This window comes from Polyodon spathula, chromosome 25 (assembly GCF_017654505.1).
Source record: "Polyodon spathula isolate WHYD16114869_AA chromosome 25, ASM1765450v1, whole genome shotgun sequence".
NCBI lineage: Eukaryota > Metazoa > Chordata > Actinopteri > Acipenseriformes > Polyodontidae > Polyodon > Polyodon spathula.
In genome coordinates, this window is record NC_054558.1 from 4,884,443 (window position 1) to 4,911,341 (window position 26,899).

A 26,899-nucleotide genomic window follows, 5' to 3' on the forward strand; every position below is an offset into this window, starting at 1 on the left:
CCGGGACAGTGCGCATGCGTGGAGCACGGCCGACTCCGCCCCCCCCTCCCCCCACCCGGACCGACAGGGGGTCGGGAAAAGCAGCCCGAGTCAGCACGGGTCAGCACGGGTCAGGACGGGTCAGGACGCGGAGTAGTTTGTCAGCTCAGGACTGTGTCAGTCGATGCCATGCAGCCACACGGCTCTGATAGCTGCTTCGTGTTGTGAAGCGCTGTAGTCAGACCGCACCCTGATCTGTACGAATTTGCCACATCTCGTGTTCATTTCGGTAAGTGACGTTTATAATGTTTTTTTAACCTTGTGGTGTCAGCCAGGCTGTGTGCAAAACTAAACCGATAGTGAAATTCAGCGTTTGTCATGTTTTCATGTGGCTGGAAATAAAGGCGTTTGTTTATATGTAAAATAAGATGGTTATAGCAGTGTGGTACACTTTCCAAACTGCAATAGCGATGCATTGGGACAACACTGTGAGAGACTAGCACGCCCTTCTAAGAATCATATAGAGAACGTTATTGCAGCGACTGAAATTAGACTCCCGTTGCATAGCATTGTAATCCATTCCTGGTTTATACTGTGAGTTTCATGAAACACACCTGAGCTTGTTGCCTGTACACTGTGGCAAATCAAGCTGGTATTAAAACCTGGAATGGGTGATGCTGCTGTGAGATAGGAGTCTTATTTGCATCCCCGTATTGCGTGTCAGAATAACTCTTCAGTCTCCTTGCTGTAATTATAATTGTGTTGTCGTTGAAATGTTTTTTTGTCTTCCTCTCTGCAGGAGAGAGTGAGTCAGCTCTTCCCTGCCTGCTGGACTCCTCTATTAGTGACAGCATTATGTTTCATCGAGTTTGCACTTTGCTGTTATCATTCCCAATCCGATCAGAACCAGGTCCACTGAAGCAGCTGGCCCTGGCTGTGCCCCGCTCGGTTGTGAACGTGGTTCTGTTTCGCTGCCTCTCCACGCGGAACGAGTGGAAATCCAGAGGCGGTGCGGCCCGGGAGAGACCGGGAGCGGACCGGAGGAATGGATCACTCCAGCTGGAAGCGGAGGATTTGGAGGAAGCAGAAGAGAGACTGGAGGAAGAGATCAGGTGATGCAGGACCTGTTCCAGAGGGATGCAGGGATTGAGATGCAGGGGGCTGGGCACGGCTCACCGGCTCAGAAGCGGCTGGCTGGGTTTAGCAGATTGGTTAAGATGTGGTTGGTCCTTCTTTATACAACAGAAAAACAACAGCATTATGGGGAAAGAAACGTTTTTAATAGGCCCTCCCCAGTGCAAAATAAACCAATGCCCCAACGGTTGGTTTCACAGACCCCAGTTAACACTAATCTTGGTGTCAGTCTGGGTCTGTGAAACTCAGGAGCGTATCAAACAGTCTCAGCATGGCAGATTCACAAGGCCTTCATTCTGAACCAGGGAAAGCTATCAAAGCTGATCTCCTTTCTGTCACCCCCCCCTCCCAGCGCTGACAGGAGAAGACAAAGAGCGATGCGGCTCCAGAGAATTCGGAAAGAGTTCCAGCCCCCAGGTCCACCAGAAAGGAGGCTGACCTGGGAAGCCATGGAGCAGATCAGGTAGGGCTGAAGAGTCAGGTAACCAGGAAGGTGGTTGAGATCCGAGGAAATATTCTGAACCAGGGAGCCACTGTAAAAACAAGCTTCACCAAAGCATTCGCAGGCAGACCCAGGCTGTACACAGCAGCGCGCCACAGGACAGAGTTACCTAAAAATAATGCAAAATGATTATTTCAAATACCTTTTAAGTGCTGCTGTTCAAGAAAACAATACAGCACGATACAGGAGCGTTCGAGTCTCGAGTATTTGTTTCAGCCGTGTTTATTTAATAGGACCAATCGAAGCAGGTTTATAATTGCTTCGTGCTGATATGGGAAGTGACCTGTGATGATCCAGCATTGCTGCTCTGCTTCACTCTGTCCTCTGTCCCCAGGTACCTGAGACAGGAGTCCCCCGAGGAGTGGACAGTACCTCGGCTGGCTGAAGGGTTTGACGTGAATCCTGACGTCATCAGAAGGGTCCTTCAGAGTAAATTCGCACCCCCCTTAGAGAGAAAGGCGAAGCAGGATGCCAGGGTCCTGTCCAAATTAGGGCTGAAGTCTTTGCCAAGCGGAGTGCAGAGAGACTCAAAGGTACCAGAGCTGTCCAGCGGGCAAAATGCCATGCTGCCGGCACCAAGAGTAATGAAAAACACAAGCAGCCAGGCGAGCGGTGGTAGTCTTGCCGTTCGACAGGATTCAGCAGAGAGAGGAGGGGGCCTGTTGCCCTTGGCTGCTAACTTCACGGTGCCCAGCAGTGCTGCCCTTCAGAAGGCTGAAGGTTCCGGGGACTCCCCAACCCTGCATTCCAGAGAAATCCCCAAGCCTGAGCATTCCGGGGAGAGACAGGGCTGTTCCACTGAGGAGGAGGAGGAGGGGTGGAGTGGAGAGGTGCTGACTGACCAGGAGCTGGAAAGACTGGCTGAAAGCACACCACAAAGCAGCGTGGGGGTGGTTCGGAAGGGGAATGAGTTTTATGACAGCGAAGGGAACTTTCTGTACAGGATCTGAATTAGCACCAGTTCACATAAAAATTAAAAAAAAACAATTGTAATTTGAGATTTATATTGGAGGCACACGTGTGCCACACGTTAAATTTGAGCTGTCACTTGAGAAGGCCTGTGATGAACGTTGGTACAGACGTGCCTCGGCTGAAGTTCTTGATGTTTGGTCACTTCAGCAGTTGTGTCCACAGTCCCTGTTCTTGCTGCACATTACCTTGCTGTTTGACCTTGTGACCCAGTGAAAGCGGCACCTGCAATATATTATTTAGGCAGACTGTAAGGTGTCGTGACAACCCTTAAGGCCAATGAAATACTCCGGGATGGGAAGAAGACCCCTATTGCATAGCAGTTTCACCCAGCTCCACGTTTTAATACAAGCTTGATGAGCCACAGTGTATGGGTAACAAGCTCCGGTCTTCAACTGAACCCAGGAGTGGATCAAACTGCTATGCAATGGGAGTCTTTGATTGCCATTCCTGCATACTCCCTGCCCCCCAACTCTGAAGGAAGAGCTTTCTACCTGCAGTCTTCTAGCTCCAGACATCTTGTTCCCAAGGGATCAGATCCAGTATCGTGTGGAGAGCGATGCACTGTCAGTTAATCTGCAGCCCACGCTGCTCTCAGGCCTAGCGCTCTTTTCAGATTTGTGTTCTAGCTTGTAAACTGTTTCACTGGCTGTCTAATAAACTCGAACAGATTTTCTTTAGTACTGTTTGATGTGTATTGGATTCCGCACCCCCATCTTTATTTTGAAACTCTCAGCAAACTTTTTAAAATGACATTGTCTTTATTAATGCAGTAGCAGGGGAACAACTCTTGCATTGCAATGAAAAGAAAAGAAAGTACTGTTAAGTTTATTATTTTTAATCACAGTTCTTATTACTATTAATACAGTGTAAACCAAACATTTTCAAAATATACAGAAAAAATTTAAGTTAGAGCAATCCTTTGACAGCCCGGCACTGAAGTCTACATGCAGCACTGGAACAGAGAGAGCTGTCCTCGTTCAGACGCTGTGTTACATCCTTCAGAGCAAGCCCGCGGTACCAGCGCCATCCACCGCCGGTACGACTTCAAAACGAAATTCACATTGCAAGGCTTGCTTTTAATTTAACGAGAGCATCGCTCACGGCTGGATCTCAGACACCAGCTGCAAGCTCTTCCTCTGTGTTTACTGACAGAGGCAACCAAGCATGGCCAGTTCCACAAAGCGTGTCAAGAGTGACCCTCCAGTGGTGCAAGCAGCCCCTGACCCTACTGACCCCATTGGTTTGCAATTAGGACCCAAACTTTCCTGAAATGCTCACCTCTCAAACCACCAGGGGGGGGAGGGGACTGACCATCTCAAATTTACAGATTTGAGGGTACTTGGCTGGTGTTCCTCTAACCCTCTACGATTCCCCCAGTGTTCGGATTTCAATGCATGCTTGGATTTCCGATTATAAAGATTTTCTTTTGGCGCTCTGAATTTAGAATGTGCGATGTTCGATCATTCTAAAGCTGTTCCGAAGGAAAGCACCTCTGGGTTAAGCTCAGAGCTGCAGCCTGTTTGTCCCGGTTGGTCCTTTCTGTATTTTATGGCTAACGACAGGATTTTCGGCTCATTCGGAGGTAGGGTTTGTAATCTCTACCACAGTATTGTAGTTTTGTTTCAACACTACTGAAAAAGACTATTCGTGCATTAAAAAAACCCATACTGAAGTACAAGGCTGCTAGTTAAGTTTATTTATCTTTTTCAAGCCTACAAAATCAGGATATAAAACAACATTAATCCACCACAAAACTAGTATTCCATTCTCCTACCCCTAGTAAATTCACAATGCATTCAGCACTGCTGGAACATTTTGTAAGACCCAAACGTCACATGCAAATCCAAGACTAGTCCTCCTAGGGGGTCCTTAACTCGCCAAGTATTCACTGGGGGCTGTTCAGCTTTGCACAGGTTTAAGACTCTCAGCAGCTTGTAAAACCTCATCTAGAGCTTATTGAGACAGAGCCTTTTAAAAAGCTGCTCCTCTGCCTGCAGCGATGCCTCCTCCATGTTAAGGTTGTACTCGGAGGAACAGCAGACACTGATGCTGCATTTGTTCTGCAGGTTTGTTGTTGCCGGACACTCTCTGCTTTATTGCTAAGTTCACAGGTGCTCAATTCTGATCCTCCTCACCAAGGGTCAAAAATAAGAACCGGGCTGCAGAATAGTTTTGAAAACCTGACTTGGGCCAGGAAGCTTTTCCCAAACACACACACAGAGATAGAGACACACAACATTTTACAATCTATTAAAAAAAAAAAAAAAAAAAAAAACACACAAATTAGCATACCTCCAGAATCGAGTGCTTTACTGGCTGGTTCAAAGTGTCAAAAAGACTCCTTCAAATGTTTGCTCAATCAAAAATTGCGTTAGTAATCATTTCAAACGTTATGATGTTTTAATGGCTTTGAAATTCGTAAAAAGCTTTTTGGTCTAATACCCCCGACTTTCTCTATCAATTAAATGCTTAACTAGAAAAGAAAAATAATACCAAAATCTTTGAGGTTGGTCTTTAGGTTAAAAACGATCTAACAGAAGTAGCCAGCTCTTACTCTTCTGTAGCAAAGCTTACTGGTACCTTGCTGTCCAGTCTGTGAAAACTAAGCATTGTGAATATTTACAATTCAGTATTCCTGGTGCAGAGGACAAAACTTAGCTTTACAATTTCAAAACTTTACCTGAAAATTAAAATGACACCTACACTATGCCGAGGAGCCATGGGGCATTCTTTGTCAAAATAAATTCTACCCCAGTTTACTAAGCCTTGGACATATAAATCTCTACCAAACAGAGCTAGATCTGTGTTAAAAACAAGCAATCACAGGACTGAGCTGACAGCAGTCTGCGATGACTTTACACAATGAGCAGCATAATTACGATGCAAGTCCAATATGAGTACTGATGCAGTTGACGTTTCTGCAAAACCATCGCCATCAGCCGCGCATTTCAAATTATTAGAACGACAGGATCCACTGAAGATCTGGGTTTGCAACAGTAAAGAAATTCTCACCCCCAGTCTGCCCTCGGAGGGAATGTAACCTCCTCTCGTCTTGTTGCACTTGAAACGCACACAAGAACAACAAAAACGAGCAAGTTACAAAACAAACAAAAAGACGACAAGCAAAAGTACAGTCATCCTAAACAAAGCCAACATTTGCACATCTTCAGCTTGACGGCCTGCGAGCTCTGTGCAAACAGCCAGTAAACAGAGTACTTTCATTCCCAATGCCTCCAGATTGGCAGCGCTGCATACAGTCCATAGGGGGCGCTAGCCTGTATTAACACCATTTCCAGTCAGTGTTGCAATATTCTCTCTCACTCCACAGCGCTCAACAGGAATCCATTTATTAAAAAAGAAAGTTTAAAAGGAAAAAGCTGTATATAGTACTGTTTGCTGATTTCAATTCTCTCTCTGCTAACATAAAACATAGTGTTTGCCTATTGGTCTGCAGACTGCAATGTATTTAAATGGTTAGTTTAATTGTTTCTTTAGTGCACGGTGAAGTTTGCAGTAGAGAGGTTTAGTTTTGCTTTGTATTTCCAGAAAACGAGGGGGAGGGGGGCATTCTGCAGGGCTGGGCTGGGCAGGCTGGGGGGGCGTGGTCTTCATCTGCTCTCTCACTCGAGGAGATCCTGTGCAACGTATCAACAAGGTTACAGTTAGTGCAGGAGAACAAATCACTGAGCCAACGATGCATTATAATCTACGCAAGCAAAAATACTGGGTACAGTATATACTGTGATCTAAGGGAAAACTACAGGAAACCAAGTCTGTAGACAAAGCTGCTGGCTAGTAAGGACTCACTGCTTCTTTTAGTTTTGTTAGAATTGCGATTGCGTGCTACTCAATGGAGTGATACACAGAGTGGAGTTCGATGCACACAGTGTAAGCAGCCAGGTACCTCGTCTGAGTCATCATGATAGTCCCGTCTGCTGGAGTGGGTGGAGTTAGTCTCCAGCTCATCCACCCCCTCAATCCCATTGGCCTCTGCGTGCTGCTGCAGGACGGAGTACCGGTGCACCAGGAACCTGGGGAGAGACGAGGGACACAAGCTTTGAGTGTGGATTCAATTCTACTGCACCAGGCTGCCGATCTTGGCAGGAGACCCCTAGGGAACGCTCCATTGGCCTTTCCACTCCTGCTGGAGTAACAGTCTGAGCTTCTCCTTACAGACACAGACTGCACCCCGATCCTGACCTCAGCACCCCCTGAAGTTCAGTCCCAGGGGCCTCTTAAGTGGAGACTGAACTGTGTGCTTAAAAAACACGAGACTGGCCAGCTTTCCAGCAAAGTTTCGATTTCAGTGAACTCACCTCCCTCCGCAGACGTATTTCTTCACAAGGAGGACCCCAGCTACGAGCGCTATCGCCAGCACCCCGATTACTGCAGCCACAATCGGGGCAGGACTGGTGGAGGGTGTGGTAGCCTGAGAGAGAGAGAGAGAGAGAGAGAACGTTTCAATTACAAAAAAAGACGCAGTTATAGCTGAACAGCTCTGTTTTTTCCGCCCTGGTTTGCGGTTCACCCCTCGCTGACTGACTGAACACAAGCTGCAGCTCAGGGATGGGCCACCCTGTCACTTTGCTTTAATCCAAGCCCCACTCTCTGCTGTTTAACTGAACCTCCCCCCAGGTGAACAGGTACCTCATGAAGCCTGTTCACCCTGGTGGAGAGAGCTGCAGCCCGGAGCTCAATTCTAATTACCAGCTGCGCCGGCTCCAGCAGGTTGCTCACGCACTTCTTACGCAGATCGATCACCTTCCTCTCCGGGAGGGTCCCGCCTTCACACTTGTCCCCCGGAATCTTACGGTAGCTGCCAATCAAAGCACACACAGAGGATTCAGGGAGTCGCTGGCTGGTCAGCGAGCGTTAACAATGCTCCTTTATGAAGCGGGGGTTCGAGGGTCTTCAGATGCAATTATAAAATCTGCAGAAAGCTGAACCGAGCCCAACAGACAACATCATAAGAAGGCAACTTGTCTAACGGACGTACTTTTAAAAGGTTCTGAAATCCGTTTTTTCCACCTCTTATTAGCACTAGACATGTTATCACTGCACCCCACCTCTTAAATATAATATCAGGTCTTTTAAATGGAAAGCTGTTTAAGAAAGTGCCTGGACCACTGCTTCCTGGCACCTAATCAGCTCCTGTGCTGTGGTTCAAAGTGTACGGGAATGGTGCGGCGGCAATCCGACCTGGCGGGATGCAGCACTCAAATACAGATTTTTAATTCCCCCCCCTCTCGTTACCCAGTGGTCTGGAGTAGCTCCTCCTTCCCGTGTAGGCAGAATTCCAGGTCGTGACCTTTAAGATCTGGCTGCTCCAGGCATTCCGAGCGGTTTTCCGGACGGAAGTATCCAAAGTCACTGGAAAACACAGTGGAGAAGGGGGAGGAGGGAGGGGTAGAGAGAGAGAGAGAGAGAATTCAAAATGAGCAAACAGTACTATATCCAGGGAGAACGTGGATCCAGCAGCACACTCACAGCCGTGTGAAATTATTTTTTATTTTTCACATTTCGTTTTATTACAGATAAAACGTTAATAGAACAACTCAATGTTTAACACTGACAAACAGACCTCTCACAGAAAATCATTTAGTTACTATAATTTCTCATTAGCGGCAGTAATGGTAACTCCCCCTCTCTAAGGAAACACTCCAAACTCACCCTCCAGCTCCTGGACAGGGACAGCTGTATTATTAGAAGGCCATTTCAGCAAGGAGATACACACCGTAACAAGCAAAGGGCCGCCTTGAAAAGCGAGAGGACCCCCCTCCGAAGGGCGGCTCAGGGGGGTGCTTACCAGAGGAAGTCGTCCAGGGTGCAGGGGCAGGTGCTGGGCTGCTTGTTGACGAGGTAGTCCCTGCCGTTCCAGCAGACGGAGGCCTTGCGGAGGCGCAGGAACGTCTCCTTGTACCCCAGCATGCAGCCGTCATTGGGGTCGCTCAGGTCATCGGAGTGAGCCAGCCACTGGATGTAGTCCTTCTCATCACCTGCAGGGAGAGACAGAGAGACATATGAATCCCCACACTACACTGCAAGTATGCCAAGAGGCCTCGTCGCATTGCCTTAGTGTGACCTTTCCAATCGTTCAGAGTGCTTCTTATTGCTCATTACTCAAACCCTGACCCTTTCCAATCGTTCAGAGCGCTTCTTATTGTTAATTACTCAAACCCTGACCCTTTCCAATCGTTCAGAGCGCTTCTTATTGTTAATTACTCAAACCCTGACCCTTCCAATCGTTCAGAGCGCTTCTTATTGTTAATTACTCAAACCCTGACCCTTTCCAATCGTTCAGAGCGCTTCTTATTGTTAATTACTCAAACCCTGACCCTTTCCAATCGTTCAGAGCGCTTCTTATTGTTAATTACTCAAACCCTGACCCTTTCCAATCGTTCAGAGTGCTTCTTATTGCTCATTACTCAAACCCTGACCCTTTCCAATCGTTCAGAGCGCTTCTTATTGTTAATTACTCAAACCCTGACCCTTTCCAATCGTTCAGAGCGCTTCTTATTGCTCATTACTCAAACCCTGACCCTTTCCATTCGTTCAGAGCACTTCTTATTGTTAATTACTCAAACCCTGACCCTTTCCAATCGTTCAGAGCGCTTTTTATTGTTAATTACTCAAACCCTGACCCTTTCCAATCGTTCAGAGCGCTTCTTATTGTTAATTACTCAAACCCTGACCCTTTCCAATCGTTCAGAGCGCTTCTTATTGCTCATTACTCAAACCCTGACCCTTTCCAATCGTTCAGAGCGCTTCTTATTGTTAATTACTCAAACCCTGACCCTTTCCAATCGTTCAGAGCGCTTCTTATTGTTAATTACTCAAACCCTGACCCTTTCCAATCGTTCAGAGCGCTTCTTATTGTTAATTACTCAAACCCTGACCCTTTCCAATCGTTCAGAGCGCTTTTTATTGTTAATTACTCAAACCCTGACCCTTTCCAATCGTTCAGAGCGCTTCTTATTGTTAATTACTCAAACCCTGACCCTTTCCAATCGTTCAGAGCGCTTCTTATTGTTAATTACTCAAACCCTGACCCTTTCCAATCGTTCAGAGCGCTTCTTATTGCTAATTACTCAAAACACTTGTTTTTTTAGTTGACATGTTCTTTATTTAAATGCTCTGAGCCCCTGTGAATGATGCAGCTTCATATCTACATGCTGGTGAATGATGCAGCTTCATATCTACACGCTGGTGGACTCACAGTCACGGGTCAGCAGCTCATTGAAGTCGATGGTGATAGAGACCCAGTACTGTGTGATCAAAGTCTCCCGGTACCCCCACACACTGACGTTCATGGACCGGGCCCCAGGCTCCGATGCCAGGCCCGTGAAGTACAGCGGGTCAGCGGTGAAGTTGTACCGGTACCAACACTGCCCCTCGTCTGTGGAGAACCTGCGGCGACGAAAAACAAGTACAAACGGGTTATTACTTCACCTGTTATAGAAGAGCCTCTCCAGAGTAAAAGCACAGCAAAGGGCATGGTAAAGCATAGGTAAGCATTGTAAAGAACAGCGAGGTATGGCAAAGCATATTAATAAGCATGACAAGCCAGAGAAAACTATGGTAGTATAACCATGTGCAAAAAACAATCCAGTGTAAAAACACTGTTATAATCTTTTATAAGGGTAGTGAAGGGAACAAGGATGAAGATCAGGGCTCCATCTGATTAGTACAAGCTAGCAACAAGACCAACAGCCAACGCTCAGCCCGTTTCAATCTGCGTTCTGTGCACAGTAACCCCTGCGATTCAAGGACGCCTGCCGAAACACAAGCACCCAGGCGACCCTGGCTCACTTGATGTGTTTAATGGGCTGGGAGGTGCTGTGCTCCACAGCCACGATGAGCCCCCCGGAGTCCAGAATGGCATAGTGATGGGGTCCCGCCAGAGCCTTGATCCAGGAGTACCCCCCATCATCGGACACGTACACATCGGGGGTCATCACAGAGATCGCGTCCCCCACGCTGCCTGTGGAAAGCACAGAGGGCCAATGAGACACACATTGGGGGTGGGGCGTTGGAATCAGCCCCCACCACTTACTGATAAATCACAAACAGGACTACACGTATATATGAAAAGCTACAATGTGTTTGGATTCTGCCAGATCATAGCCCAGATTAAATAACACTATGTAACACCATTTTTGTTCCTGGGTAGTTAAGTGTTATTTCCTAATTGCTTATCCCTCAAAAGTATAGAAAATGGCTATTATTCCCCACAAACTTTGCTTTTGTGACCAGGACAGTGATATTTCAAAATATCACTATTTCCAATGGGAAAACGGGCAAATGTGTGTCTTTTCGTTCACATAAAGTCAGAAAAAAACAACATATGAATCCAAATTAACATGTATTTATACTAAAGTAATACAAAAATGACTACAAAAGATTTAGAAGCGAGTAGTTTTTCGAGATTTACGATTATACTGTATTTACAGTATAATCGTAAATTTTGAAATATCACTGTCCTGGTCACAAAAGCAAAGTTTGTGGGGAATAATAGCCATTTTCTATACTTTTGAGGCATAAGCAATTAGGAAATAACACTTAACTACCCAGGAACAAAAAAAAAAAAAAAAATTGTAATAATACTACCACACTCACAAGGAGCCCTATCCACAAAGCCCTAATTCATCTAAAGAATGTCTGTTTTAATGGATTGCCCCTGCCCCCCCGTCACATTCTCATTCTCTGTACCATGAGCGATGATCAGGCCCACAGCGTTGGGCTCGGACAGGGGCAGCATGGGAACGTTGAGTTTCTGAGAGATGCTGTAGGAGGCGTGGATATGGAGGCTGCACTGCAGAGAGGAAACAGGAAACAATGCAGGGTTACCACTGCAACACACCAGCCAGCAGGAGACAGAGAACACCTTCCACTGAACAAGACCGGCCGTGCCAGCCACTTCACCCGAACACACAGCCAACGCTCAGGTTATGCCTCCGTCTAGCAAAGGGGTTAATTAGAGAGACACCCAGACCAATTGCAAGGGCGACTCAGAGTCCAAAGAGCATTGCGTGCCAGTGTGAAGAGAGTGTTCTAACCACATGCAAATACAAGCACACACTGCAGAGGCAGGCTTTCAAGAGCCTTGCAAACGCACAGGTGTTTGACGTTTTACTGACTAATCGTGTTTTGCCTTGTGTGTGTGTGTGAGTGAGTGATGTTGACCAAGGTTCACGTCGGTGTCCGTTTAAGACCTCAGAACTCGGTTCACTTTGTCATCCCTCAGCTGCACAAAGAACTTTCCACACAGAGAGCTCACTGTTCCTGGCCAGTTCTACCCCAGTTTAGTTCATTTTAGGTTACAAGTCTGGCTCCTACGAGACGCTCGAGTGAAAGGGGACCAGTCTGCTTGGATCGCCTCTTGACTAGAGGGACTAGAAATGACCCTGAGCGACGGCGGAGGTGTGATTGAAGCCAGCCTCACAGGAGGGCTTGCTCTCCCCACGGACTCACCATCTCCTTGTTCTTGGCTGTGGAGTCGCACTGACTGTTCTCCGGCTTTCGAATGGGCTTCCACTCTCCTCCTTGGTCAAACGTGATCACCGTCTGCACCGAGCCGTCTGGAACAGAAATGCCAGACACATCATCATTACCACGAGGTCCCACTGTGTCTTGAGCTGGAGAAGTGGGAGGAGGGACTGGCAACGGGGGGATGAGGAACTTTTGGCCAGAACTGTAGGTCTTAAATGTGCAGTTCTGAAAGACCTATCGTGAAGACAGCGGACAGCAGGTCTGATTCACAGCAGCCTGGCAATACCATCTCAGGAAAGGGAGCCACTGGAGAGACTCGCCTTCAGCCAGGACGCTGGTCATGTAGACCCCCCGCAGAGAGGTCACGTTGGTGAAATCCGTGTCCCCACTCGTCATCGTGTAAAGGTGTCTCTCCAGGGACTTGGAGTAAACGATTCCTCGATCGTCCGAGACGAAGATCGTGCCAAAACCGGTGTCTGGAAGAGTGAAACAAAACTGAATGCAAAAAAAAAAACACGGGGCAACCCGAGCTTGAATTTACTACTCGCTTCCCTTTAGGAAATTAAAAAGATATAACAGACGTCAATTTGAGAAGCGCTGTGAAACTAAGAGACAGCGTCTCTCAGCAGCAGCAAGCCTCTGAACCCATTGTTAACGCTGCAGCCCACCCTCTGGAACACTGCCACGGCGCCACACGTACCCCCTGGCTCGTCCACGTGCATGAACACCATGTCGTCACTGGCTGCCAGGATGGAGTAGAACTGCTCATGACCTACCGGGGGGAGCTGGGCCATGTTCCATGACTCCCCCTGGTCTACCGACACGTGGATCACCCGTGTCGTGCCCTGTGGCATAGAGAGAGAGAGAGAGAGAGCCAGGGTGAGAGGTGCAGACTTGTGCAACTACACACACAGGCATGGGTGGGATGTCCATCACAACATGCAGGTCTGAGTTGAAGCTCTTTTTAGTACAAGCTGCCTGTGCCGGGGGTAAGCAGTCCCCCAACACAACAGAACCCAGCCCAGGACAGTATCAGAATCGTTAGGATTTTGTTAGGGATCTAGATAACTGAGATCTAAAAGCATGCACACTTGAGCGTTTACGCAGCTGTCCAGTAAGTCTCTGTCACTCCTGTATATATTTCATGAGGAACTGGACACCATGGTGCAGCGTTGCCTTGAGATTAAACAATGAATTAGCAGGAGGAGACTCTGGCTCTCACCGATCCAGTCATGACGGACGCAAAGATAAATTTGCCGCCCAGACCGAAGGAGTAGATCTTGGTGCCGATCGTCTGGAAGGACTTCCCAAAATCGGACGTCTTCCTGAGCTCCAGCATCCCCCGATCAACTGGGACAACAAATTGAACAAACAGCTGATCAAACACATCATTTTCAAACAGCAGGAGCATGTCGTAAAAATGCACCCACACTCCACTGTGGTCTCAATGGCGCGGTCACAGTGCAGGTCGCTAAGAGGTCTGTTTGATCTTGATCTCTTTATTTTCAAACCAGATGATTTGTGTTCTATGTAGTAACATTAATACGTGGGTCAGATTACCAGCTGGATAAATACAGAGTGAAACAGCGCCGGCGTTCAGATCATTAAAAACAGACCCAAACGAAGACCCAGACTGGTACGTCCTAAAACACGACCCCCTGACCCTCAGAACGTTCCAGTTTCCAAAACTGAAACAAGGGCAATGCTGTATAAATCAGATATGAGACTGTCCGAGATCGGAGAACACAGTTTAAATGACACGAAGGCCTTACCGGCCACTAAGCGTGCCTCACGCAAGGACTTGGGCCATGCCGCAATCACACGGGCACACCTTGAGCTTTCATTAAAATCTGCAACTGCTTTTTCATTTGTGCACTATTCCATTCAATTGTAGTTCTACATGTTCACGTGGTCTCCCCCTCCCCCCTTAAACAGATAAGGACATGAACGCAACAGGCCGACACTGTGGGGGGGGGGGCACTGTATTAATACTTAACCCCACCCCCCACCCCCCGCTACTCACTGCATGATCCGTTGGGGTAGGTGGTGAAGAAGATTGTGTTCTCAGGACCCCTAGAATAACACAGATGAGAGAGAGAGTCATCACCTCAGCCATTCTCTTAATAAATACAGCACTGGGTGCAAATGGTAAAAACGAGTTGCACTTGTACAAGCAGCCCTTAAAATATCATTCTGCCGCTGCAGCTCAGCTAAAACACACACGAGGCACGGGACAGACAGGTGAACACACTGTTCGTATTCATTCGACAGGTGGATTTGACATGGCAGATTTAACTCATTTGAGGACGTTGTTTTAAAACAATATCCTGTTGTTTTGACACCTCACCATTTCACAAGGCAGACAGTCTCGTGCATCTTTATCCACGTCTCCCCAAAGTCGAGGGAGAGCCATAGGTCATACTGAAAGAAACACAAAGACGTTCACATTAAACATGGAGAGACTTGCACGTCTGAAAACAGATTGAGAGAGAGAAACGCTGTTCTGGATATCAGAGTCTCAACAACAGTTCAGTGTGGGTGCGACTGCCTCCCCAAGCTGATCAACACAGCAGGACAGGTGGAGAGAATTGCAGGAACATGTAGAGCTCCGAGGGACTAGCAACAGTGTGCCATGCTCCAAATATCAGTCAGCAGGGCGCACGGCAACATTTATATTAGTGAAATTAGTGTCAATGAAAATGATGCATATTAACACACAGGTCTTAGAACCACCAGTGTGTCATCCTTAGATCCTGAGGACCCTTTAATATCATTTGGCAAAGCCCTAGTAAATATGTATTTCATGTGTGAGTGTGAGAGAGATAGAGAGAATCAATCCAAATGCAGGTTTTCTTTTAAATGCAAATCAGTCTCTGCGGTGACTGCATTGTGTGAAGGGATGAATATCCACAAGACTGAGAAACAGAGAACTGCGCCCAGGCGATTCAGTGCACAGGGAGCAGGAAGCAGGGAGCAGGCTGGCGATTCAGTGCACAGGGAGCAGGGAGCAGGCTGGCGATTCAGTGCACAGGGAGCAGGAAGCAGGGAGCAGGCTGGCGATTCAGTGCACAGGGAGCAGGGAGCAGGCTGGCGATTCAGTGCACAGGGAGCAGGGAGCAGGCTGGCAATTCAGTGCACAGGGAGTAGGGAGCAGGCTGGCGATTCAGTGCACAGGGAGCAGGCTGGCAATTCAGTGCCCAGGGAGCAGGCTGGCAATTCAGTGCGCAGGGAGCAGAGAGCAGGCTGGCAATTCAGTGCACAGGGAGTCCTGAAGTTCTCCAGTGGTGGATTAAAAGTTCTTAAATAAAACACACGTTCTGTTCAATACATGACCGAAGCTTTGACTGGGGGTGGAAACAGGGGCTGCAGATACGATGTCCAACATCTGAGACGCGACAGTGGAGACGTAGGGACAGAAGGGGAACAGAAGACACCCACACAAAGGAAGAAAAAGCAACATGCACATGAAATCAAACATTAACAAAAGAAAGACAAATAGACAGGAGGAGAGTGTACGGGAAGAGGGGATGCGAGATATTTGCAACATAAGGACTGCATGGGAAGGGCAGTCCTTATCCAAGTGCTACAGGGAGACATGCAGAGCTGAGACACAGGGACACGGCGTATTGATTCGTCTCACGTTGATGCCGAGGACCAGCAGCTGACTGGCGTTCCTGGGGTTGTAGGTTATCTGCGTCAGGGGGTGGAAGGGCAGATCCGTACGGGAAAACCTGTTCCCAAAATCGAGAGACCGAAAAATCCTGCCTCCTGCGCTCCCTCCCGACACATCTCCCGTGAGGATCACCTGCAGGGGTGGGGGGGGGTGGGGGGGGGGGGGGGGGGGGGGGGGGGGGACGACAGGGAGTTTAAACAAGGAACCAGGGAGAACAACAAGGAACACGCTTCGGTTAATAATCCAGGGCAATAAAACCAGGGTAACGGCTGGAGTTTTGCCCGTTTTGCTTTCGACAAGCCCCCCTGCTAACTCTTGCATCTAAGCTGTTACACAGCGGAGATTCAAATCCTCACCACACCTCTGCAACTCCCACCCCGATTCCTATTCTAACTCCCCCACTACGGGCTCGCCACAGCGGCGTGGATCTGCCCGAGCAGAGGCAGGTGGCAATCCCGCTATCGTTTCAAATCACAGAGAGAGACAGACCTTGCCGGAGTTCTCCGGGCCGATGGCGATCCCGAACTCTGTGCGGATGAAGGTGTTGTTAATGAGGCCGCTGACATCCGAGAATGACTTCCCGTAATTCTCACTGAAACGAGACGACATCTCACAGCACTGCTCCAGACAAGGGACCGCTTTTAAACCAGGTCCGATTCACAAAGCACACACTGTACTGTAAACAACACACACGCACAGCACTGAGACTCGAGCCTGCGGAGCTTCGCTTGTGTGCAAGCAACTGCACTTTTACATTGCTGGTTTCTCTCAACGCTATACATGTATTTAAAAAAAAACAGATGAAAAATAAATAGAGATCGGTACCTTCTGTAGAGTTTGGACTGGCCAAATTTCACCAGCAGTAACGGCACCTGGAACGTAGTCAATGCCAGGACTACCTGCAAGCAAGTAAAACATCAAGCAAAGGCATATTGCCAACATGATTATTCCAGACACAAGTGATGAGAAGCAGCAGACAGGACCCTGAATAAGCAAGCCCCTTGCCCTCCACCTGCAGCAAACGCAGCGTTTGGCGACAGACAACCGTGCTGCTCATGTTTAAAATCAAATCGGATTCCCATGAGAACCAAGACCGGTATTATAAGGGAGATGAGCTTGGGTTTAACTGACACGATCAACACAATGACTCATTACAAACTGATCCTGCGGTTTGCAAATACTGATCGTGCAGCAGCTCCCTGCATCCACCCGGCAGTTTCACAAAAAATATTCTGCGGGCGGAGAAGGGAAGAAAAAAAAAAAAAAAAAAAAAAAACAACTTACACTGCCACTAACTAAATGAAATTGTAATATTTCCAATTAATATTAGCTAGAGGCAAGCTCATTAACTCTACAGTACGATTCATCTTACTGTCAGGTGCAAGACAGGGTAATGAGGCTTGAAAGCTCAGAACTGCAGCAGCCTTTCTAGCCTTCACTGCAGTCTGTTCTGAGTTAAGCCCAGAGCGAAGCATGCGATGGGATTCTAGGTGATTTCATCTTTTTCTTTTTACAGTTAAAAGCCTATAACATTACCAGTGCGCATGAAGTAGAATGAAAGACATTGTCTGTGTTTTAATTAGTCTGCAAGACAATGACCCCCCCCCCCCCACCGTGTCTCTTAGCAACGCATCGACAGAGATAAACAGCGCTGAAATCCTGGGCTCCAGCAGTGATCCAGCACTGGACTGCACAGCAGAAAGGAAGCTGCTGTCTGTGCCTCGGTGAAACAGCAGCACACCAGGCCAGCATCGAGACAAGCACACTGTAGCGAACTGGAAAGAGGATGAGACGGGGAATCCTGGGCAGGAACCCAGCTTTATAATGAAGAGAGATTCTGAACCAGATTCCAGGGATAGCCTTTTTTTCTTTTCAATAGTGTGCTATGGATAAACAGCCGGGACGAAAGTGGAGGCTTTTAAAAGAATCTCCCTACTGGCTTTTAATCAAGAGCAGACAAGCGGTTTCTCTAGTGCTACAGCATCCTAAGCCAATCAGATGGCAGTGGTTTCTCTAGTGCTACAGCATCCTAAGCCAATCAGATGGCAGTGGTTTCTCTAGTGCTACAGCATCCTAAGCCAATCAGATCACTCCGTTGCAGTCACTAGAGACCATAGCTTTTTATTTCTGTACGGAGTGAAAAGCAACAAATTTGAAAAACTTTCAGTACCTCCTTGTATGAATGCGAGCAGAAATACTTACTCCGGTCCCATCGCCCACCCAGGCCAGCGACACCGAGCCACTCAGATCGAAGAAGGGAAACTGCAAGGAAGAGAGAAAACAGGGGATTTAAATTCAGAGCAGTAGCAAACCGACTACATGTTTCACTGAGCTAATCATTCTGGGTTAATGAGGCCCCAGTGAGCCAGTAAAAGCCCCATCAAAGCAAGCTAACAGGGTAATGATAAGTTCACTGCTGCTGCTTCAGTAAACATGTACAACACCCTGTTTTAGCGACTGAAGAGAGATGCACTGAACAGCAGCTGGCAAGCAGTGAAAGTGACCACTTGCAGACTGGCGCTCCAGCTAGCTTGAGCACCGCTAACCCTGCTGGGAGGGGGTTGACCCAACACACAACTGCAGCTCTGTTCCCAGTGTTTGACTTGCTAGCACGCGATCGTTTGTTCAGCAGTTCAATATTTACTCTCATTACATTAGTGCTGATTTTATCTGTCGCAGTGGATCACATTTCGCGTTTTTTTTTTTTTTTTTTTTTTTCAAAAAACACACACAGTGCCTGAACAGGTTTTCATGTTTGTTTTTTTCCTTAGCTTCTGCCCAATATCCCCTTGAAAGACGGAAGGATTATTTCAGATTTTAATTAGAACCCCAGGACCCCCCCCAACACACACACACACACACACACACACACACACACACACAGTCTGAAGCTGTAGCCCAGTGAGATGCCGTATTCTAATTACAGTGCTGTATTTACTGGGGAGACAGCTGTGCTCTGAACAGCACTCTGACAAGACAGCTTCACAGCGGGAGCAGCAGCCTGCCTCTCCCTGCCTGACAGCAGAGACACCCACCCAGCCAAACAGCACAACGTGACCCCCATTCCAGTGGCGAATCCCAGCAGAGAGAGACACAAAACACAGCCTGTGAAGAGGCTTCTCAATCTCAACACAGCAGCCGAGCTTGAACTGCTCTCTAAACCAGGCTCCTAACACGGTTTCCCTACTAGGATCTCACCACCTCAAACGCAAGCCCAGACCATTCCAGATCCCAGTAAAATGTCTGTTGCCCTCCCCGATAGATTCTTCCAGTGTCACTCTGATGGCGGCACGGGCTGAGAAAAGTTTGTTTGACTTTATGGCTGTCCATCATATCAGAAAGCAATTAAGAAACGTCCGTTAACGACTCAAGCACATTGTGCTCTCTCAGCCTGGGCCAGGTGTGCCACTCTGTCTGCTAACCTAGGCAGGGCATGAGATTTCATTAAACAGGCCAGCCCTGGACAAAAGGGAAAGCTTTCGAAACACAGAGTCATAAATCACTGCTATTCACCACCTGGTGCGCAAGGTATACGATGCGGAACCGTCGCTCTCAGCAGTTACTGGAATAGCTGCCAGGGCAGCTGTGTGCAGAGGAAAGCTTCCCGATTGAGGCAGAGGGTCTTCGAATCGACCAGAAAGCCCCGACTGGAACCGAGGCACCCCTGGAGAACAAGAAGAGACTGTGCTGTCAACTTGCAGAGCGCGCTGCTACAGTCGTGTAGTGATACAAACACAAATACAGCAATTTCCAACTGGGTCAAAAAACCCGGGACAATCCCAGATGTTTTCCCCGGATGTCTGGGGTTTCATAAGCACATGATGAGTTTGGGATCGTCTCACTCATGCACGACAATACCAGCAGAGCAACTTGCAGGACGGGGGAAATCAAACCTTACACTCCAGTTAGAGAGCACAATGGTACGGGTACGACAGAGCCCTGTGGAAGCTCTTCGCTTTGTGTCACCTCTAAACCCCAGGGAGTTTACAGCACCCCTGCAGCCTCACAGGAGCTGCTCTGTGAAGCACCTCTGACCTCCAAGCACGTCTGAACCGAGGGGAAGGGAACGCATGGAGAAGGACGGACTGGTGAAAAGGCGTCGTGGAAACATGTCATGCTGATTAGGATCAAGCCCTGACAGCTGAACTCTGCGGGTTATTTTATCAGATTTGTTTTTTGTAAACAGAATAGAAGTCGTTGGAACGCCTGACGCAGCAGATCCCGGGAAAGATCTTCACCGCGGGCTGCACAGCTCGGGAGCGAAAGTCAACAACGGAAAGATACAAACAAATAAAAAAAAAAAAGAATCACCTTCAAGTTCTTGCAGCAGCAGGACTTGGATATTTCAGGACAGCAAAAAAAAAAAAAAAAAAAAAAGCTGGCTCTTATTATGAGGCACAATCCAGTACATGTGCACAAAGCCTGCTTTATGCAAGAGAGCCAACAAAAAGAACGAGGCACAGTATGTGAAAGGTGAAAACGCTTGAGATCAAAACAGCACACGCGTTGTAGGACGAACGCAACTCCGATTGCAAAGCAGTCTGTGCCTTGCCAGGATTTAGGAAATCCACAACGTGTTGCTAATACTGCACCAGAACACATATCTTAGGTCCCCCCCCACCCCCAACCCTAACCCTTTCTCTGGCCTGGGGGCAGAGTGCTCGGGAGAGGGTGCAGCCTCCAGTCCAGTCCTCTCATCCTGATGCTGTAGTCCAGTGTTCTGTGAACGCTTTCTCTCATTTCATCAGTCCGATCTACAAATGGACGTCTTTCATTGCAAGCAGCTCCAGTTTCTTTTAACTGTGATAGCGTGTGTCAGCTCTGCTGACAGCACACAATCCGGTTTCCCCTATATCTGAGTTGCAAGCCACGTCAAGAGTAATCGATGTTGCTGGTTTGTTACAGTCCTGCGGTTTGTCAGGCTGCTTCTTATGTAACACCTATTCAATCAGCTGGGCCCGTACAATCTTAGGTTTTGCACGTTTACTATTTTGCAGTTGGTTGGTTTTGCTGATTGCACAGCCTGTATAACACCAGCACTGGAGCAAAATGATTCAACAGGAGTACAAAGCGGACAGCGGGCTCGAAACAAGTAAAATCACCACGGCAACGAGCAGCAAGATTCAACCACCGCTCGGTTTCACAAACAGGGCATTTAATCATGTGTGTGTGCGAGTTACAGAACTCTGTCAGACTTGACAGAACTGTCCCACTGATCCGCAGTCCTCCAGAACTCAAAGTATGTTACAGAGGGGAGGCAACTCCATCTGAGCATTCCCAGCTGGGGTTAAAAATAATAAAAAAAGGGAGCAATTCAACATGCTTTGGCTCAAGATAAAAAGTTCCATGAGACACATTGCACCAACACCCCCCCAGTTATGAAATATAAACACACAGGCTGGCAAGTCTGAACGCCAAGGAAAAGAAAGGTCAGGCCATGAAAGGAATGAAAGATTGGTCGGGCTCTTTCACACCCCTCTCGTCCTGCAGGCACCTGGTGTGCGGCACTGCCCGCGTCACCTGCGAGAGAGAAGGATTTGCAATTGAAATGAAGCAGGTTTGCCGTGGCTGAGCTGCCCTTGTTAATTAGGATTGCTGTGCCGGGTAATGTCGAGGTATAAAACCTTGTCAGCTTGTAGGTGCAGGACGCTTTGCAGATTAATCAGGTCTCAGGCTGACAGCCTTGTCGAAATACTTTTTTTTTTTTTTCTTAAATTCAAATCCAATGACAGAATCGCAGAGAGAACTCCACCATTCCAAATTGCGCAACAGTGCGAAGCAGCGCTTGATCTCAGGAAAGTCATCTCTCTGAATTAAGCTTGTGCAATATACCTTTTCCATTTTCTTTTCCATACATTTTTACTGCTTACACACAAACAGCAGATCTGAAAACAATACTGTAATTACAACAGCAGACAGCCCCAATACAAAGAGGGGCATGTCCTTTTGGTTGCATTGAATAACGTGGAATTGCAGGATAGAACAGTAGGTTAAAAACATTAGCTCTTTCTGCATGCAGTGCCACACCATTTCAACACCCTCTGCATTGCTGGACCAAACAAACTGACCTGAACTGCAAACTCAGAACACAGAATTAAGCACAACCAAATAAATCAACAGTAAAAACGAAACTGCAAAAACCATGCAGTGAAAGCCCACAGCGCCACCCAAGCGAAACAGACTGGAAATCAATAAGAGCCGCCGCCCTCTTGCAAGTACTAAAAGCAGTAGGTGTGTCAGCTAACCCCTACAAGCATTGCAACGCCACATCAATCATCGACCGACACCCACGTGATAGGGCAGAGGACAAAGCCAACTTTCTGGAGAAGACAAACACAGCATGATAACCAACACACACTCCAACAGACCGCCGTCACCCTCCTGGCACCAGCATTGCACACCCGCAGCCATTCTGATCAAAGCGTCACGTTCCTGTTGACTCGCCAAGCTGCAAACATCACGCGCCTCTCCCTCGAAAAGGAGGGTGCCTCGGATTGAAACGCACAAGACAACGTGCACGTAGCGAAGCATTTCTAAACAGAGCACCAAAACACTTTCTCCACCTCCTCCGAGCTACTGCTAAAACACAAGATGAACAATAATAGCTTGCAGGCTACAAGCTCTGGTTGAGTTTGATAGTTAGTTAGCAAGGGGATTAACTGGGGTAATAGTGGGGTAAATGACCCACCCTCAGTCTTCTGCATTCATCTGTCTCAAAACAGGTTGAATGATCAGGGACCTAAAGGCCAGTCTGAAAGTACAGTACAGACTCCTATTGCATAGCAGTTTCACCCACTCCAGGTTTTAAAACAAACTTGATTTGCCACAGTGTCTAGGCAACAAGCTAGGGTGCGTCTTGCAGTAAAACCAGCGAACGGCTCACACTGCTATGCAATTTCGGAAGGTTTTTTTTGTTCCTCAGTGGTGGACAGCACATGAACTGTTACCGTGGCTAGAAATGGTCCGGTCTGCTGGGGGAATAACATCCAGCTGCAAAATGCAAGGCTGGAGCTCCTAAGATCCGATCTTCAACAGCTCAGCCAATCCAGCATCAGTACACTGAAGAGAGGGCCACGCACACAGTAAACATCCAGGGGAGAAGCACTGCGCTGTATCTGTACTCTATCTTTACAGCTCAGACAGGACCATGTGTGGGTTTGAAGCCGTGATCACCGACTGTGAGCGAGCAGGACTGCTACTGAAAGACCAGCCCGTTGCTTCAAAGCACTTTCCTCATGAACGAGATGATGACATCACCCCAGAGGCATCCCGAGCGAATGCATTGCAATGCAGCAGTAACTCAAGGTTTCAAAAGCGCTGCGTGTGCAGGCTGAGAACCGGTCACACCAGATCTCAATCGTGGAGAGCTAAGGCAGAGTCGTGACTAATGAGAAGTCTCGGGTTACGGGGGGAGACCCAGAGATCACTGCACACTCTGATCGCTCAGTGAGAAGAAAAAAAAGAAACTGTTAGCTCCTGTCTACTGTTTTTAACTTCTCTTAACAGCAGCGAGGCCGCGTGTGTCTTTTGACAAGCGATGGTTCGCACTTCCAGGGAAGCTAAAAGAACGTGCAGTGAATGAAAAGGCTGCAGGTTCCCCTAATGCCTGTAGACTGGCTGGGTGAGAGCAAGGGGCTGCACTCTACAGGGTTTCAGAAGGCAGGTAACTTCAAATCAGCACAGAACGGAACTGTAAACGACTGGAGGGTCATGAAAACAAATACGACCTACAGCTGTATAATAAAGCATGAATGAAGATACACGTATACAGTTATTGCAAAGTGTGTGCATGTGTGTGTGTGTGTGTGGTGCTGCTATTTCAGGGAGTTTTTTTTTTTTTTTTTACTCGGGGTGCTACGTCCCAGTAACCCTGATGACAGTGATTGAAGAGCAGGCTCTTGACTTCAAGCTCTCTACAACAGCAGCCTGAGCTCCTGGATCCACACCACTGACTCAAACCTTGTGAATACAAAAACCAGTGTAGTGAGTCTGTAACCCCGCGGTGCACCAGAAACACCAGCGCTGCCAAGACTAAGAGAAAGTGGCTTTGAAAATAAACCCCAGTACAGAACGGCCAGTCCACGCTGTCCAAACGTGTGTGCGTACTCTGTAAACAAAACCCATTGCGAGAGGCGTGCGTTCTGGTTTCGTACAGAAAGACAACAACAAAAAGTTATTTTCAGAAAGGAATCTTGACTCTCCCACCCCCTCCACCTCATTGTAAATTATTTAGTTCAAAAGGGATCCTGGATGTGAAAGAGCTTCTGTGCTGCCGAGGTCAGATCTACCAACTAATAAAACAGACACTGAGACACAAACAGCAAAGCTGCTGTCGATTATATTTTTTTAAAATGCCAAGTGCTGGAAAGGTCGGCCCGTTGTGAAATCCCCACACCACAGAATCATTCACCGGAGACCAAAGAAAACAGGGAAACACAGCAAAGAAAATGCACCTTCGATAGAGACCTTCAGAGTGGAGGAATCGACAGAAACGCTGAGCAGCGGGGCTGAAGGGAATGACTTCAGGGTATAACTGCCTCGCAGGGGTTCTGGAGTCATAGACCACTCCCACCTCGCTCTCTTAGTTTAGGGTCACCAGATCCCATCGATGCAATTATAACCTTGTAATTCACGGCAGCCCATCTATCCTTCTATACTAATACTAATAATAATAATAATAGTGAACTTGGAGGGTAGTCCTTTGCTAGCTTGCCTATGAGAAATGGAATGGTTTTGCATGTCTTAATTCCACGCCTCCAGCACATGCTTCCCTCGTTATCGGTTTTCATTCCTCCTGTTCATGACTGTACCCAAAGACAGAGTGTGGGATAGGTCTATTAACCAGAGCGTCCCTGTGCATCAGAGTGCAGGCGTGGAAGCGAGCCTCCCGTTGCATCGCAGTCTCCCCATTGCTTTGGTGAAGGTGGGACTGAGGTGGCAATGCAACTCTGTTGGAAACCACTACCAGTGTCCTGTGTTGTCAATCAATCACAGTCAAACAAGCCTCCTCCAGGGCAGAGGGCAGGAAGCAGGTGCTGCATTATACTTCGGGGATACACTGCTGCATTGGCGTGTACAACTCGAGCAATACGAGGCATGTACGAGTCAAACACTGCACTGTGAACCAGTGAAACAATACGGTCCAGCGGCACGTCGGGTCCCACTGCAAAACAAAATCCGATCAGCTAATTTCCGTGCTGGATATAACGGAGATCTCCCTCTGCACTGCACGCAGCTTCGACCCCACGCCGATTCAAACGCGTATTTTATTTACTTTATGCACAGGGGATGTGAATGTTTACAGACGACAGTGATGAGCACACATCAGTAAAATGCGGTAGCAGAAAACCATCCTCGTCGTGTCTGTCGTGCACAAAGCGTGCATTTCCCTTAGATAACGATTGTTAGTTTGGCTGGATAATCCGCAAAACACTACCACCGTCGCTGGGGTCTCGTTGTCAGCATGTTAAACGCACGCGTCACTTGTTTTTTTTGTTTTTTTGTCTGATGAATAAACAATGCAATTAAAACAACAAATGTCTAAGCGAATGCAGTTGGGCTGGATTCATAAAACGAGTTCTGCAGCTGGAAGACTAAATATAATTTCGTCTTGCAAGATAAGAAATGAAGCTAGCGCACGCCCTAATGCACTGCTCACCTGACGCCTGCCAACCAAGCTTGCAAATCAAGCGCGTTTCCATTGCAAACCCGAGTCCCGTATATCTCTTCAGAGACATGTCGCCGGGTATCAATGAACTGCAGCCGATATACACCTCAAGCAGCGGTCTGCGGTCAAACACATCCCTTGCAGGTTAGTCGACGACACAGACAGGGGTGGTTGTGCTACCAAGTAAAGATCACCGTGTCCGCGAATGCGTGCTTACCGGGTGCGTGTTGTTAGCGAGCCTGGCTGCAAACCCTCTCCAGTCGTTACAGGCATCTCCGAGCTCCGTGCTGCGTTTGTCAGCTTCACTGTCGCGGTGCAGGGCGAAAGCGGGGGGGTCCGGCGCCGAGCCCTCGTTAACAGCACTGCCAAAAACACCCCGGACTGTCCGAGTCTTCACAAACCGGGAGCCGGCGGGGTTCGCTCCGCCGCGGACCCCCAGCCCGCACGAAAGAGTCACAACGCTAGCTAGCAGCGCCGCGCAGCTTAACACCAGGGTCATGCTGTTGCTAGGCGACTTGAGATATGTTATGTTTAAATGTGCATTACTGAGAACTCGTCTAGCAGCTGCACACGACCATGCAACTCTCGACACCACACGAAATAAGCAAGCGCACTGGAGCACTGGCGAAGCAAGCTGGGGCTGGCGATACCGCCTACTCCACTCACACGGCAAGCTGACTGGCTGCCTCTCAGCGCCTTCCCTTTCTGATAAGCTCTTCTCGACGTCAGTCAAGAACGCAACCAAACAAAACCAGGCTATCTGTACTGTTGTTTTGGTTTTTTTTTTTTTGTTTTTTTTTCATTGGCTGAATCCTCCCAAGCTTACCTCGTTACGGAATTCTGATTGGCTAGAAAAGCCTGGAACGCTCTTTTTTCATTGGGCAGGAATGGACATATATATTCATATTCAGCATTATTAGAAAATGCGTGTTTAAGTTTAAAACACATTTTAACAGCACAGACCATGTTTGTCACATCTTAAGCACTCTCAAAGTGTTTTGTTTATAATTCTATCACCGATTGTCTTCTTTCAAGCAAACTTAAGGTAAAGAAAGGAAGAAATGCTTGGAGAAAACACGCCTTAGTTTCTTATACTTTTAATTCAGTATAGAAAACAAGCCAGGTTTTTGTATTAGTTTTGACAAAAGAAAAGCATCTCCAGCGATTACACCGCCAGTCTTCACAAGTGCATTTTAAAAAGCTTAGTTCGCTCTCCTTTCGGGATCTGTTGTTACCCTGCGATCCTGCAGGGGTCACACGACTGGCACCGGCAGGAACAGGAGCCTTGCACCACACGTTAAACAGACGGGTTCTCTGGCTGGGGGCGCACCCTGCTGTCTGGAGCGGACTGCTCTTGAAACGCTTGCCACGGCAAGCTTACACGGTGCTGTGTGCGCCCCTGCTGTCCAGATTCGAGCAAGAATGACCAGGGGAGTCCGTGTAATGGACGGGTTTTGCACAGCGCCCGTCGTACTGTTTAGAT

General features: G+C 47.9%; 2 protein-coding genes across 2 annotated transcripts; one reads left to right on the forward strand and one right to left on the reverse strand.

Moving 5' to 3' along the window:
* The first annotated feature begins 73 nt into the window (after positions 1-73).
* LOC121299994 (neugrin-like) lies at positions 74-5,073 on the forward strand. The gene is made up of 4 exons (XM_041228309.1): positions 74-268; positions 779-1,091; positions 1,466-1,576; positions 1,950-5,073. The coding sequence occupies exons 2-4, from the start codon at positions 835-837 to the stop codon at positions 2,563-2,565; spliced, it is 984 nt and encodes a 327-aa protein (XP_041084243.1). The 5' UTR covers positions 74-268; positions 779-834; the 3' UTR covers positions 2,566-5,073.
* On the reverse strand, positions 3,326-26,030 carry LOC121299992 (sortilin-like). Its single transcript, XM_041228302.1, has 20 exons — positions 25,634-26,030; positions 17,952-18,011; positions 16,575-16,648; positions 16,239-16,341; positions 15,717-15,881; positions 14,424-14,497; positions 14,100-14,149; positions 13,299-13,426; positions 12,777-12,921; positions 12,397-12,552; positions 12,059-12,165; positions 11,297-11,399; positions 10,397-10,568; positions 9,804-9,994; positions 8,394-8,583; positions 7,841-7,957; positions 7,295-7,403; positions 6,904-7,016; positions 6,492-6,618; positions 3,326-6,222 (listed from the first exon to the last, which is right to left on the reverse strand). Exons 1-20 carry the CDS (start codon positions 25,913-25,915, stop codon positions 6,208-6,210), a joined length of 2,481 nt encoding a protein of 826 aa, XP_041084236.1. The 5' UTR covers positions 25,916-26,030; the 3' UTR covers positions 3,326-6,207.
* Positions 26,031-26,899: the final 869 nt, after the last annotated feature.

What these genes read in the sequence shown, in the direction of transcription:
- LOC121299994 (XM_041228309.1), top strand. Translation starts at nt 835, where the DNA reads ATGTTTCATCGAGTTTGCACTTTGCTGTTATCATTCCCAATCCGATCA. An exon ending in AGACTGGAGGAAGAGATCAG is followed by an intron (nt 1,092 to 1,465) that starts GTGATGCAGGAC and finishes CCCCCCTCCCAG; the next exon opens with CGCTGACAGGAGAAGACAAA. An exon ending in GAAGCCATGGAGCAGATCAG is followed by an intron (nt 1,577 to 1,949) that starts GTAGGGCTGAAG and finishes CTCTGTCCCCAG; the next exon opens with GTACCTGAGACAGGAGTCCC.
- LOC121299992 (XM_041228302.1), bottom strand. Translation starts at nt 25,915, where the DNA reads ATGACCCTGGTGTTAAGCTGCGCGGCGCTGCTAGCTAGCGTTGTGACT. An exon ending in CGTCCGTCATGACTGGATCG is followed by an intron (nt 12,922 to 13,298) that starts GTGAGAGCCAGA and finishes TCTATGCCACAG; the next exon opens with GGCACGACACGGGTGATCCA. An exon ending in CAGCCCATTAAACACATCAA is followed by an intron (nt 9,995 to 10,396) that starts GTGAGCCAGGGT and finishes TCGTCGCCGCAG; the next exon opens with GTTCTCCACAGACGAGGGGC.